Source organism: Capsella rubella, unplaced genomic scaffold (assembly GCF_000375325.1).
Source record: "Capsella rubella cultivar Monte Gargano unplaced genomic scaffold, Caprub1_0 scaffold_1, whole genome shotgun sequence".
NCBI lineage: Eukaryota > Viridiplantae > Streptophyta > Magnoliopsida > Brassicales > Brassicaceae > Capsella > Capsella rubella.
The window spans coordinates 2,829,115-2,844,559 of NW_006238923.1; the positions used below are offsets into that span (position 1 = coordinate 2,829,115).

A 15,445-nucleotide genomic window follows, 5' to 3' on the forward strand; every position below is an offset into this window, starting at 1 on the left:
AACAGAGCAGTTGGTTCGCGTGGCCTAATGGATAAGGCGCTCGCCTCCGGAGCGGGAGATTGTGGGTTCGAGTCCCATCGTGAACGAGTTTGACCCGGACTTATGCTAAAAGATCGTCATCTACTCATCTGCCAATTCTCTACTTTTTTTATTTACAACTTTTTAGGGCCTAATTTCAGCCCAACAGGATTATCGGGCCAAGGTCGCATGGTTTTACTTTTTATTTTCCTTAGTTTGTTTTCGTGGGCCGGATGTAGCATATAGGCATTTACACCACTTTTGAGAGGCTTATTTTGCAATGGATGTTGCCTGAAAATGCAGTTTTGATTTTACGATGAGTTAAATTGCTAATGAGGGCGATGACGCAATACCGAAACAAGACAGCAAAGGCAGGTAGGAAAACACATGAATCACAGTATTCCATCAGTAGCATAATAAAATTGTTTATTTATAGTGATGATGTTATATGATGATGGTATTACTTAGCACTATAGTATAGTGTGAATCATATCATATAGTTGTTAATTTACTTTCAAGGTCATTGGTATATGAATATTATATCGGGGGATGTTGACATACATAAGATTCATTTTCTTTGAATAATGAGCAGAATATAGACTGTAATGCGAGAAGAGTTGATTTGGTCCAATAATAGAAAAACTGATACAAGCTTAGGTCTCGTAAAGATTGAGTCAATATCCTTTTAGAATGTGTGTGTGTTTTTTTTATATAATAAGTTTGTGTATATTTTGCAAATACTATTTTTTTTTTTTATCAGTCAACATAATTTGCAAATAGCATGCATTTTAGAAAGTAAAATAGTTAGATTGAGATTGGATATAAATAAACTTACAAAACTAAAACTGCAGACATAAATATGTTATTTTTAAAAAATACATACAGATATTCTCGAGGTAAAATCCAAATAAAAAAACAGATTTGGATTCGCAAATAATATCTAAAATCCTATTATTAATACAAATAAGAATTTTTTTTGTAAAAAAAAAAAACGGAAGATATAAAGGAAAACCGAAAAAAAAAAAAAAAAAAAAAAACATGTAGGCATCAAAAGGAATATTCTGAAGAATTAGGCTATAAAAAAGGTAGAGCCGAGTCGAAGAGCTCTTCTTAACTCACACAACAACCTAACAAACAAAATTAATAATTCAACAGAGAGTGATATTATGACTTGCAGCCAAACAGTCGGAAACAACGCCAACGCCAACAAATACCAGATCTGCGAGGAGATCGGCCGTGGACGCTTCGGCACCGTCACTCGCGTCTACGCTCCGGCCACCGGTGATTTCTTCGCATGTAAAACCATCGACAAGGCCTCTCTCTCCGACGACCTTGACCGTGCCTGCATCGACAACGAGCCTAAGCTCATGGCTCTCTTGTCCTACCACCCAAACATCGTTCAAATCCACGATCTCATCGACACTGACTCGACTCTCTCCATTTTCATGGAGCTCGTTGATCCCTCCGTTTCGATCTACGACCGTCTGGTCTCTTCTGGAACCTTCTCTGAGTCTCAGACGGCGTCGTTCGCCAAACAGATTCTCCAGGCGCTTGCGCATTGTCACCGATACGGCGTCGTTCACAGGGACATCAAACCGGAGAACATTTTGGTAGATCTACGAAACGATACGGTTAAGATCTGCGACTTCGGTTCGGGGATTTGGCTAGGCGAGGGGGAGACGACGGAAGGAGTCGTCGGAACGCCGTATTACGTGGCGCCGGAGGTTCTGATGGGATACTCGTACGGGGAGAAGGTCGATCTGTGGAGCGCCGGAGTCGTTCTGTACACGATGCTCGCCGGGACACCGCCGTTCTACGGAGAGACGGCGGAAGAGATATTCGAAGCGGTGCTGAGGGGTAACCTCCGATTCCCGACGAAGATATTCAGGGGAGTATCGTCGATGGCAAAAGATTTCTTAAGGAAGCTGATATGCAAAGATGGTTCTAGAAGATTGTCAGCGGAACAAGCACTGAGTAAGATTCCAAATCCATGAGATCTGTTTGCATTTAATTATTTTGATTTCTTGTGTCCCATATTTTGATGTTTGACCTCATAGATCCGTATTAGCAGTTAAAAAAAAAAGAGTAAACTAATTAGATTAATATGAAAATGCAGGGCACCCATGGATTCAAAGGGCAGGAGAAGCAGAGGAGAGATTCATCTAAAAGATTCTCTCTCTCTCTATCTCTCGAATAAATAAAAGTGTGATAGCTTATCATCATCATCGGGTTGTTCCTTATCTAACAACAAGCATGGGGAGAGAAGTTTCGTTGTGTGTGTGTGTGTCTTCTGTCTATCGGCTTATGTAAATGTTGGCTTTGGGCCATTGTAGATTCCGCCTGCCTACCTACCTACCTACCGTACCTAAGAAGACTCTGGAAAAACGCATTATAAAAAAAAAAAAAAGGAGCTGAATAAGAAGAAGGAGGTTGATGCGCCAAGCTTTGGTGTGGCGGCTTCTTCTATTTGAGTTTGGCAATGAGTTTTTTTTTTTCTTTTCTCTTTTTTTTTTTGTTGGCTTTTTGATAAAGTCTTTTTTTTGTTTAAATTAGGGGTAGACGGGTAATGTAGAGGATAACGATCTTTTTCCGCCTTTTACGGGTTTTTTTTTCCATGTGGGTGTGTAAAAGGATGTGAGAATGCAGAGTTGTACTCTCTCTTTTTTTCCTACTTTTTCTTATCAATAAAAATAAGTTTCTATGTATCATGCTTTATTATCCCTAATCTAATCTTTTCACATATTATTTTGCCATTAATTTTGAAAGCGATGAAAATTGTCGTTGAGATACATGCGGAGAGAAACCATATCGCTTTAAATGATTATCAAAATACAATATATTCAGATGAATTTAAGGCTTCTACTGGTAACCATTAAAGGAACAAAAGGAAAAAGAACAAAAAGAATAATACGGAACGGAATAAACAACTTTTGAGGAATGAAAGGAAAATATGCAGAGAAGAACAAAATAATAAATGGTAACCAAACAATAACACTATCTTTTATAATATATTTGATTAAATAAATCAACTTTTAATAATAATACTAGATATAATTTATATATAATGAATTTGACACTAATTTTAAAATATATTTTTGAATGAATTAAATATTTAATGTTAAAAATTAATAATTTATATTAACCTATTATAGATTATAGTAATTTTTTATTTGTTATTTATGATGTAAACATCTCTTAAATATGTTTTACTATCCATACAAATTTTAAATAATGTATAGTAAGATTTTTTAACATGAAATTCATATCAAAAATATTTTTTAATGTCAATACATGATAAAAATATGAAAATATTATATTATGAGATTAAAATATTATTAATAAATAATTTTTTATTTATTTTAAAATAAAAAACGAATTTTAATATTTGTTTTTTTTTGTTCCATTTGTTCCTCATCAATTTTGGGGAGGAACATTTTTGTTCTATTGTTCCTCATTTTGTGAGGAATGTAGAGGAATGATGTGGAAAAATGATTCCTTGTAAATGGTAAAAAAATTGAGGAATGAAGAGCAATGTCACATTCCTTCTTATTTTTTTCCTAAATCATGGTTACCAATCGAGGCCTAAATGATTTTTGTTTTATATTTCATTGTTATTGGCTTATTGCCATGTGACAAGTTGTCTCAAATTTTATCAACTTGATTTGAATACGGATTTTTTATAGATACTTTTTTTTTAAAATGTGACAAAATAAAATTAATTAGCAAAAATCATGATGCGTCAGTTTACCTATTAGGGGTTTTCAATATGTTTTAATAATTCAGTGTAATAATGTTTTTAATTAATGTTCATTTTTATTCTTTTTTTTTTTTTGGTCACCGTTCATTTTTATTCTTTATCTAATAGAATCATTGAAGATTTTTTGATACTATATGTTAATCCAGTAATTAACATTTTTAAAAATAAATAATTAGTTAACATGCAGATCCCTAAATCTATGGTGTCTTTGATATAACGCTCCACCCATCTGAAAAAAACAGTTAAGTGCGCATACTTTTCGTAAGAGTGCATGACTTTTATTATCACTCTCATGACTTTTGATGCGTACAAAAGAGATGTACGGTGTGAGTAAGAAAGAAGAGCAAAAAAGAAACGATGTACGGTAATCTAGTTAGGTACGTTTCTCTTCTATTTCCCAGAATTCCCCACTTTTCTATATTCCTATATCAACATCACTTTTTCACATTTTGCAAAGAAAACCCAATTTTTCCAGCATATAATCTCAGTATATATTTATTCTTTGTCTGCCCCAACTACATATTGGAATCTTTTTTTTTCTTTTTTTACATATTAGAATCTTATAAAAAAAAAAAAGAGAAAGCAAAACACACAAGGTAAACATGAATATTATTATTATTTTTTGAAATTATATAAGAGCATATCTTTAAGCATATTCTTTCACTGGGTTAAATGATCAGACGAAAATGCCAGTCTCTATGAGATATTCCCACGTTAGAGAAACTTGGTATATGCCGTGGATCAAACCCCTTGAGCTTATTTTGATACCTTTCTTGTAGGGGACTCTCCTTCAGTTTCTAAGGGCATGCACATCGGTTTGGTCGTCCCCCCATACTTTTTTTTAATTTTTTTTTTTTCTTTTCCAAATTTTTTGAATTAAACAAAAAAAAAAAAGAATGTAACCAATCGCGGGCCGCCACGTGTCAGTGGGGCCCGCGATTTTTGAAGAAAAGAAAACGGGACCGTCCCGTTTTTGTTGTCGACCCACCTTTTTTTCTTCTTTTTGATTTAATTTTTTTAAAAAAAAACAGAAGGACGAAGGGGGGATACGCTAAGGGATTATTATCTATTGTGCCAGTTTGACTAACAAAAAAATTGGAACTGCCATTTTGGTATAAGTCTTCTGCAGAGTGCCACATCTAGTGAAAAAGCATGGAGCAAATGGACGAAACTACCCCCGCCTAATTGAGTTGTTTTGGCACAGCTTTTTCTGACATAAAAAGAGCATTAAATGTCAAAGGAGAAGGCAAATATCTAGCGTATTTTAGTTTAAATTAATGGCTTATTATAAATTAAAACAAAAGCTAAAATCTAGATCTAAGATGGATTAATGGAGGACAAAATAACGTAGACAATTTCATGAAATGAAATAGGAAAAGCATCAATGGTGGACAATTTTGCGGCAGAGACACAAAGCATAACCAGTGGACATTTTTCACTTTATCTGGTCCATTTATATATTGTCTATTAGATAGGATAACTCTTGAGGATAAGCATAACCAGTGAATATGTGTTGTCTATCATTTTCAGTTGATATGGACAAGATAATGGACAAGATAATCGATCTAGTCCACCGAGAATAATACATATTTGATCTTCGCCGCTAATCTATTAGTAAAATTACACAAATGGACAATCGAGAATTCGAATATGCAAAAATGGACCGGACATGTGTTGTCCATCATTTTCGCTAGATCTAGTGGACATTATATAGTCTATTGAATCTAGTCCATCGAAAATAATACATATTTTAGTCTATTGAATCTGGTCCATCAAAAAAATATTCTAGAAGAAAACTTATCGATTAGGATTTGGGAAGTGTGATGGGAAGTGTTGTGGACGATGGACATTTTCATTAATTTGACGGAGTTCGATGGACATTTTTTTGACATGGCTTTGAGTCCAAGGATGAGTTTAGTAGAGAATCTGATACTAAGGACAAACATACATAAAGGACAAGTTAGTATAAAAGATATAACCATTAATGGACATCATGATGGATGGATCTTGTCTATCAAATGTTTACTCTTAGGCTAGGGAAAGGGATCGATTCTGTGGTAGATGGTGGCTGAATAATTTGTCTAACAAAAAAATTGGAAACTGTCAACTGGTTATCCATCAGACAAACCTTTGTTCTTTTCACAAGAGAGAGAAAAAGATGAAAGTGGGAAATTGTGCACTAATAGCTGGAGAAGGGCAAAACAGTCTTTTTCATAAGGCCATGTGGCAACAGGGAGAAGTTCAACTAAAATGTGGCACTCCACACAACTTTAGTCACTGTTCATGGCAACCCATATAATTTTCTCATACGCTAATGCCCTTGGTCTAACGTTACGCATGATGAATCTTTCTTGAGTCAGTGGAGGAGGTTACTATACTACCATTTCATTAACACAATTCAAAACATATACTTATTATTGAAATAAAATGTGAACGCATGAAATTCTCCTTTGAACGCATGAAAGGATACTATACAAATAAGATTAAATTAAATTATAAAACATAGTTTTGCAGTCCTAATCAAAGGAATAAATCTCTTTAATGAATTTGCGTATTGCGTGATACCACCACCTCACATGCCCTGTGACATGCATGCATTACCATGCCCATAATTTAACACTCTAGAATTATTACTAACTCCGATTATAATAAGTATAGCCAAAACATATTAGATCTTCATTAAAAAAAAAAAGAAGCTTAATTATACATATCGATTGTGACAGTATGAATATATACAATGTCACGTAACTGCGTGGCATAGTATATTAGTGTATTATTATTCATCATCAACACAAAACAATTTTTTTATAGTGGTGTTAAGCTATATATCGTGGAGGCTAGCAATGAATCCACTAATTTATGTACAAATTCATTTTTTAATGCAGACGTGGAATCAATTTTTTGATAAGAAAAAGTGGAATCGTTTTATCTAGAGAGCTCCACTCTTTATATTTTGTCTCCCTCTATTTTTGAATTCCCATTATAATATATCAAGTAAACAATATATATAAGAAAAAAATCAAATAAAAAAAGCTCAATGGAAATAAATAAAACAAAAAATTGGGGAGAAACGAACGAAGGAGGCAGGGGAGGAAGACAACACAACATTATGGCCCTACCCATGTGGGTACGTCCGGTTTAGCTTAATGGATAAAATATCTAATCGTGATGACTCTTGAGGTCTTGTTATGGCTATTATTATAGACTCATAATTGTGACAACATCAACAACAACAACAATAATAATAAAAATCTATATAATATACTCCATAATTTGTGCAAAGCAACAAGTGATAATATTATACTTATATAAAAAAAAAAAAAGATAATATTATGCTTATGTAGATACGACTACTTTGACTGTTTTACAATACAGTTTAATAATAGGGTATTAGATCCAGTGTTTTAATAATAAAAAATAAGAACTATATAACATATTGAACAACAGTTACTTTGTATAATTGTTCCATTCTTAAAAAAAAAACAATGGAAGAGGAAGAGACAAAAAGAAAAAAGCTATAAACTTATAATTGAAACAGAACCTAACTCTATCTCTCCGATGATATATATATTGATGAAAGCTGTCAAAGGCTTATAAGATACCGACATTTTTTCTCTCTATTTCCCCAACTGCGACGTTCGTACGTAAATCGGAGTAAACAAATTAATAATATATATATATATATATATATATATTGCAATTAATTAATAAAACAAAGTCCCCACAGAAAATAAATTGGTGTCGTTGTGTGGGGGAATCGTCCCTTGGAGACGCGTCAAAGGCAAATGCAAAGTTAGGAGTAGGACCCCAGTTAACGACGACTGGTGGTGATCAGCGGTTTGACAGATCACGTCATGTGGTCGACCCGATCGAAGAATCAACTACGTGGTCGTTGATAAGCTATCTTTTCTTTTTGTCTTTGGATAGTTGCGATGCCGTATTTTATTATTGTCTTTCTCCTTTTCTTTTTTTTTTCGATATATTTTGGAGAGCCGGAACACGGTTCGTACGGGAGCCTCGGAAGTCAATAACAGAAAAAAAAACCAATCACGTGGGTGAATAAACAATCACGTACTACTAATATCCAATTTCCCCCTTACAAAAAAAAAAAAAAACAAACGATCATAAACTAACTCATGTGGTTGAATAGTCATCTTATAGTCCGACTACAATTAATAGGATTTTTATTATGATTTTTAATTGTGGTTGATAATCGTTTTTAAATAATTAAGAAATATTTGGCTCTTCTTTAAACACCGGATATTTGGTTTTACTATTACAAGCGGTGTATACTACTTGGGTCGACTAATATTTAAGACCGTCACGACCGATCCGATTAGTATTGTACTATTGTTAAAATTAACGGTTATGAACTACAATATATATATATATATATATATATATATATATATACTATACTTTTGGATGTGGGACTTTTGACAGTTTTATTTGACTACCAAAGTAGCGACAATGATTAATTTTAGGAATGATGGCACTTCGTTTAAAAAGTTGAGCAAGGTTCGGTATTCTGGTGTATTGTACACTGTCTAAGCAAAAATACTTACTTAGCCAACAATATTTTTTAAATTATTGTTGGAAATATAATTGAAAAGAGAGGTTAGTGAACTGGAATAATACTACATTTGATACTTTGCCGTGCATGTTTATGTCCGTGTTGGAAGAAAAAACTCGGCTTCACAGAATATATAAGATGGTTTCTTGACTTCTTTTTCTTCATCAACTATTCTTTTTGTAGTTTCGTGGCTATATTAGCTGCCTATTATTCCCAAAAATACACGTACGAAAGTAGCATGTAATTTAACTTACAAAATATGAAAAATTTGTACTCCACGAACTAATTTTCCAGTTTATGCCAGTTGATTTGTCCGCGTTGGAAGACAATTTGACTTCATCAAAAGAAGTTTCTAAAGTTCATATTCCATCAATTCTTTTGCAGTTTCGTGGCTATTGTAACCAGATTATACTATACGTACGAAAAGACTTTGTAATTAACGTAGAACTAGGTCCGGACCCGCGCTACAACGCGGAGGAAAATTACCGGATTTTTAGTCCTTTGTACGTTGCGAGATAATTTTATTTGTGTTTGCTTTACTTTATTTTGATCAGTAATTAAATTTTATCATTTTTAGATTGTATGTGTTGGTTTCGAATATGTTCAAAATTATTTAAATTGTATGATTTTAGTTGGATTGTTAATTTTAGAACAATATGTGACATATATACATGTATAAATATTATACAATGAAAACAAAAATATTATACAGTGAATCATTTTTAAAATTTAGGGATTGACCCGCGGTACACCGCATAATCATAAATACATGATTTTAACTTGGACCTTTCATGCAGTTTTGTAAAGTTGCAAATCTCTAGAATAAACAAATAAAGAGCCAATGATTTCTTATTTCTTATCGTGTTTAAATGTAAAATCTGTGTTGATGTTACAATTTTCTGGTAGCAAAAACTTATTTATATAGATCATATTTTCTTAGGGTTAAATTGAAAAAAGATTAGTTTTATAATCAAGCCAGAAATTCGAAACTATTGCCAAATAAATATTAAAGATGGTCATAGAGAAAAAAAAATATATATTAAAGATGGTTGAAAATGAAATATCCCGTAACTGGTGTGAAGATCATAGTTAATATAGGAGAAAACTATACATCCAAATATCAATATAGTATATTTAAGGAAGATTTTGTTTTGAAATATTATGGATAATTTGATAATGATTATTTTATATTTAATTTATATTTCTGATTTTTAGATTAATTTGTTAAACCAATATACAAAATCATACATTAATGTATTTTTCCTTAAACAAATTAAGATTAATGTACTTTCCCAAACCGATATTGATGGTTTAATTTGGTAGATTTCGAAATAATATATATGGAAACTGGTATTTAATATCCTTAAATTTTTAGTAAGATCCAACTGAAAAATTCCGGGTTAAATTTTTTTTTTAAAACCCGACCCAAAAAGCATTTGTACTTCTCTTTTACTATAGTAGGGATAGGGGATTTTGTTATCTTCTTATTCCACCAACTATTTCCAGTTATCTCCTTATTTTCTAGGTATACCCGCTAGAACAAAACCGTAAGGGCCCAATTATTCGACCTTAGGATCCTTATTACGGACAAGTCTTGTTTCTTTGTCGCACCCCTACATTCTCAAGAATCCTTCTACCCGCAAAAAGAACATCAATAAATGCTCTCTCTCTCTCTCTCTCTCTCTCTCTGAACTCTGTTTATCCCAATATCGACTTTTGGAAGTAAATGAAGTTATACTATAACCTGATTGCCTCAGGCTCAGGACGTACTGTACATTGTAAATTGCAACAGAGATGAGAGACTAGGAATAGTTTCGCAGTGAACTAATTGATTAAACAGATTGCTCCAAACAAAATTTCAGTGAAATGTAGAACCTTTACTTTGTCAGCTCAAGTTGCTATTGAATTTGAACCTTTACAAGATGATGAACAACATTTACGCCTCTCATTTTAGTGGATGCCTTACGCAAACCAGATCGTCCAGTTTATTTCCATCCATCTTGTACTGTGACACCCCTTTCATTTGGATGTAGTGCTCCCTCGCTTCCTTTCTCAAGCTCCTTATTGGCATCACTTCCCATTTCTTGTAATTTGACTTCTTCCTGATCTCACTCATGTCCGGAGATCCCGAGACAGGTCCTTTTCTCGGGTCTGCGTTCCCCCACACTTTACAGTTACCGAATTGTCCTAACCCATCCCTCTTCAAACTAGCTGGCTGTTGGCTCCTTTGTACGCGTAAGGCAGCTGCATGAGCCCGGCTTATCATTTCACGACTTGGTACACTTGACCAGTCCTCCTTTCTCTGGGATCTCATAGGAGAATGGATCCGGATTACCTGCCAAGCATGAACTCATCAGCCAGATCGCAAAAGGGTTTAAGATGTCGAGCAAATAGAAATAAGTATTTAAGTGATTATCTGTACACCAAGACACTCTAGAAGTTGATAGTATGCCCTTCCTTGAAGTGGGTTGTGCCCTTTCCTTGGTGTGGAAAAGTATCGCGTCCTATATTGATCATACATATATAAAATGAGGAAACATGACTCTCTAGAAGCATATTTATCAGATTCAAAGTATCAAACATGGCATTTCCAGATTACTAAGCAAAATTATTATCAGATTCAAAGTTCCAATCTCCTAAACAGCTTTGGAATGCAAGTATTAGCAATATGGATAAAATTTATTTAGGATACTTGCCACTCTGTGTATCCAGGATCAACGGTGAAACCATATATGTCAACGATATCACACATGGACAATGCTAGTTCAATAGATTTCATTCCTGTTCCTTTGGCACCTCTGCGTAGGACGATTCCTTGGAAAAGATAAACAGGGTTTGGTATACCCTGTTACAAAATAATTCAAAGTCGTATGAGAACACTCTGTAACCCATGTAAAAGCGACTGCAAGAATTCCACGTTCAGTCTCTTCAATTATGTTATTGAAGAGGCACTGTTAGTCTGTTACAAACGACTACAGTGGAAGTTTAGGAAAAAAAAAAAATTAGTGATGGAGAAAAAAACAAAGGAAACAGTAATCATACCTTTATCATTTCGTTGAAGTCTCGGTGGGTCACACTTTTTATTATAAGCACCTCATTGTCTGCAGTAAATGACAGTAACAGAAGGGTTACATCAGACGGGCAAAGCTATAATGAGTGCTTGAAGAAAACAAATCATAGGATGCAGATTAACTTTTCAGTCTAATATGAGTACTAACCAGACCCATTGAGAATCTTAACCATGTTACGAGCTGCACCACGAACAACTAGTCGGAAATCCCTTTTCAGTCCTACGTACTTGGCGTACTTCTGCAACAAAGTTAACATGGATATAAGCAATCCCAGCAACGAAATCACAAATCATGTCTAAACGGCAATCGGTAAAGTCAAAGAAATTACAAATCAGAGTGTTAAGACATATAACTACCTCATTAACGGGAGCTTCATTGTCTCTAAATACAGCATCATGACTGTCAATCTCTGCTCCGAACTCTGTTTTTAACAGATCTCCAGAATTTCCAACAACAGCACATTTATGAAACTGCCGTGGGTGGAAAGGAGGCTTCGCAGGAAGGATCACATTAAGATTCTCCTCACACAATGTACGATTATAACACTTATCAGCTCCCCTGAAAACCAAAAGACCAAAGAGCTCAAATAGAAAGATCAAATGGCACAAGCAAACCATTAGACAAGACGTTTAGGATCATACAGCTGTGCAATTCTCATAGCTGCATAGTCCAACCATCCATCAGGGCGTACATCGAGGTATTCTCTTGTCAAAACTGTAGTCATATTGCGGTACTGCATTACTCAGAGGCATTAGAATCCTAGGAAGTTCTCAAACAAGAAAATCTAATCAGAGAAAGAAAGAAGCACAAACCTGCTCCCATAAGAGAACTGCCTCACAAACATTATACTTGAACTCCAATGCTTCAAAAACTTTAAATTGTGCATTGTACTGTCATTGAAAAACAATAATGTAAAGGTGAAAAGAACTTGATCACTTTATAACAAATGAAAATCTCAAAAAGAAACCATACAAATGTAAACATACCCAAGTGCTGTTAGTGCCTTCAGGGAACTTGAGGATCAAATTGCAGTGATCAATAATATGGGCAGAGAGTCCAAGCCCTCTGTTCGCCTGCATATACAGCCTATAACATTATTCTGACTCCCAATACAGCTTCCAAACTACAATATATCATCAAAATCCCATGACATGGGCTCTTCCAACACAAAACTTAGCAGACGAGCTTCCAGATCAGTATATTTGTTAACTTCCACACTAGAAGGTGGCATAAGGTTAACCTTACTAGAACAGTAAAATTGGTAGAGAAATCTCATACTTTGATCCCATTGTACATAGACTAAGAAAATGTATTCAATTACATCACAACAATAGAAATATCCAGGATCAAAACTAGTGCACAAGAAGACACATCCAAATCCAAAATGAAGAATCCATAAAGAATTTGTATAATCAAAGAAATCTGGGAATGGAGACAAACCACGCACTGTTGAACACTGGACTGAAAACCTGACAAGATCTGGATATCTTCCTGTTGAAGATCTAATTTACGAGTATTACTAGCTGCGAGATGAACAGCCAAAATCGTTAGTTACTCGAACAATTCAAGACGAGAGGAAGTGTTATGGGAAAAGGAAAGAGATGGAAAGGTTTTCGCGATGGAAGACCTGCGAAGAAGGAAGATTGGATGGAGAAAAGGAAAACGGAGAAAACTGCGACGCCGCAAAGAACTTGAAGAAATGGCAGTTTCCGGCCAGCTTGGTGAGATCTCATTCTTCAACCATGAAAGAGCGAATCCAACGAAGCAGGCGAGTGAATGAGTGAGTGATGAGTGATCGATCGATCGATCGAAGAGGAAACTGATGCCGCCGGAGATACTTCTAGTCACGACGCCGTTGCAAGATCTATATAATCCAAGGACCAACTACGCAAATAAAAACTCTCACGTGACTTTTCGGACCCAAAAAATGAATCTCACGTGACCTTAAATTATATTTTTCGTGGTGCATTTACAAACTTTTTACGCCTAAATTTTTGTAACCCTTTTGTCTTAGTTTAGATAGAAACAACAACTTGTCACTTGTAGATTTAGCCATTTACTCGGAAATAGTCATATTAAAAAAGCAAAACTTGTCTCTACACATATGATCAAACTTAAGTATACAAACAACAAACAAGGGAGGATCCATCTCAAATCGAAGAAGAGAGCAAGAGTTGAGCAGTATTGTGTTCATTCTCGACGAAAGGATGATCATCCGCGATACAATCATTTTCACAAGATTGGTGGTCGACACTCAAGAACGAGCTGCCTCTTCCTCTGTTCGTTTCAGAATGTATTACGAAACTCGAGCTCCCAAATCCTGTGATCCGACCAACGCTTTGCTTACGGGTTCTTTCTCTCTCGTCCTTGAGAAACATGTCATCTTCAAGCAATCTTAGTACCTTGTCGGCTATGTTTCGAACTTTTACACCACAGTCGAACCCTCTCTCATCGATCCACTCGGTATTTATAATGGCATCTTCAATAATTACTCTCTCGTGTTGAAACTCATTGAATATACTTAGCGGGCCATTGATCAACAAGTGGTTCAACATTGACAACGTGTTGTAGATGCCGCGCCATTCCCTTCTATCAAACGTTACCATTCTAAAATATAAAAATGCGTACAAAAGTTATTTATAGACTCTAAAATAGTTACTCTTCCTCTTTTGTCGACACTAAATGTTTTATTTTAATAACATGATGAACTTCATAACTATATATTTTTATCGGGTTCTAATGGTTTAAATGGTGATCTTTTGTAATTTATGGTGTAGGTTTGTATTGATGGATTTACGAGAAAAGATGAAATTGTTACTGGTGGTTAGATAGATGATAGTATAAATTATAAGTTGTTCTGCAGCTTATATGAAAGTGAGGCAAAATATATAACCTTTGACGTAGAATCCTAACGATCCTTTGGAACTGGTCAACCTCAAAAGAAGCTCTTGTTATGACCGCCATGGAACGTGCGTCTATTAGCGATTGAGCAGTACTCCCCGTAACTTCTTCTGTCAATCTTCAATTTGGACGGTTTAACGCAAAAACCCGTTAGTATTCAAGAGTTATCTTCTAAAATACCATAATTTATAACTACTTAAAAAGTTACCTTATACTATTAGATTTAAGCTTAGTAGGAACGATTTCTATAAATTTAGTAAATATTACTCACAATTCCTCTTCAGTAACATCTGTTACGGCCAGACGAGCAGTCTTGATCTTTTCCTTGATGAAGAAAGAAGCTTGCTTCTTAAGTTCATGGAACACCGGATTTTGCACAAGCTTTGACATCTTTAATTTCTTGATGCTCGGTCAATGAACAGAACATAACCAATATATATGTATGTATAGATCATTCTCCTGAGTCCTGCCTTCAAATATATAGAGAAGTACCTTATCAGAAATGCAATACGTAAGAGAAACAACAACTCCACTATACCTAGAACAAAATAACCAACCACTCTTTGAACGTCAATGGTATAAATGATAAACAATTAAGGGATGTGAGGAAGAACGAAATAGTTATACATCTATACATGCAATCAAAGTGTTAAGAGATTAATTAAATGCAATCAAAGTGTTAAGAGATTAATTAAATGCAGTAACAACTTCGTTAAAAACATTGGGGTAAACATTAACATGGACATCATATGTAAATAAGTTACTGTACTTCTCTTTTGGTTTTATGAACCTCGATATATAAATATTGAACAAGTAAAATATCTAATTAAGTATATTTTAAAATAAAGGGAATATAATTTTACTTGTACAATTGTAAGAAATGAAGTGTGATATGCAATAAAGGTTAAAGCATATTTAGATGCAATCAAAGTGTTAAGAGAGATTAGATACAAGTAAAGTGTAGAAAGATTATTGTATAAGTAAAATAAAAACTTGGTTAAAACATTAGGGTAAACACGTACTGAGCCACGTAACAGATGATATAAACCATACGTATAACGAACGAACCATATCTAATGATGATTATGGTATGGAATATAATTTTGTTATGGTATGGTATGGAAT

At 34.4% G+C, this 15,445-nt stretch overlaps 3 protein-coding genes and 1 non-coding gene across 4 annotated transcripts; 2 read left to right on the top strand and 2 right to left on the bottom strand.

Moving 5' to 3' along the window:
• The first annotated feature begins 13 nt into the window (after positions 1-13).
• TRNAR-CCG lies at positions 14-86 on the top strand. Its single transcript has one exon. It is a non-coding gene; the product is annotated as a tRNA-Arg (tRNA).
• A 986-nt stretch (positions 87-1,072) lies between these two features.
• Positions 1,073-2,674, top strand: LOC17899007 (phosphoenolpyruvate carboxylase kinase 1). Its single transcript, XM_006305423.2, has 2 exons — positions 1,073-1,992; positions 2,135-2,674. The coding sequence occupies exons 1-2, from the start codon at positions 1,185-1,187 to the stop codon at positions 2,182-2,184; spliced, it is 858 nt and encodes a 285-aa protein (XP_006305485.1). The 5' UTR covers positions 1,073-1,184; the 3' UTR covers positions 2,185-2,674.
• A 7,477-nt stretch (positions 2,675-10,151) lies between these two features.
• LOC17900499 (sialyltransferase-like protein 1) lies at positions 10,152-13,276 on the bottom strand. Its single transcript, XM_006307353.2, has 11 exons — positions 13,047-13,276; positions 12,860-12,942; positions 12,406-12,492; positions 12,232-12,309; positions 12,061-12,152; positions 11,776-11,977; positions 11,567-11,657; positions 11,391-11,449; positions 11,045-11,193; positions 10,771-10,852; positions 10,152-10,683 (listed from the first exon to the last, which is right to left on the bottom strand). The coding sequence occupies exons 1-11, from the start codon at positions 13,150-13,152 to the stop codon at positions 10,294-10,296; spliced, it is 1,419 nt and encodes a 472-aa protein (XP_006307415.1). The 5' UTR covers positions 13,153-13,276; the 3' UTR covers positions 10,152-10,293.
• A 198-nt stretch (positions 13,277-13,474) lies between these two features.
• On the bottom strand, positions 13,475-14,748 carry LOC17900867 (clathrin interactor 1). Its single transcript, XM_006306033.2, has 3 exons — positions 14,592-14,748; positions 14,313-14,438; positions 13,475-14,026 (listed from the first exon to the last, which is right to left on the bottom strand). Exons 1-3 carry the CDS (start codon positions 14,708-14,710, stop codon positions 13,570-13,572), a joined length of 702 nt encoding a protein of 233 aa, XP_006306095.1. The 5' UTR covers positions 14,711-14,748; the 3' UTR covers positions 13,475-13,569.
• Positions 14,749-15,445: the final 697 nt, after the last annotated feature.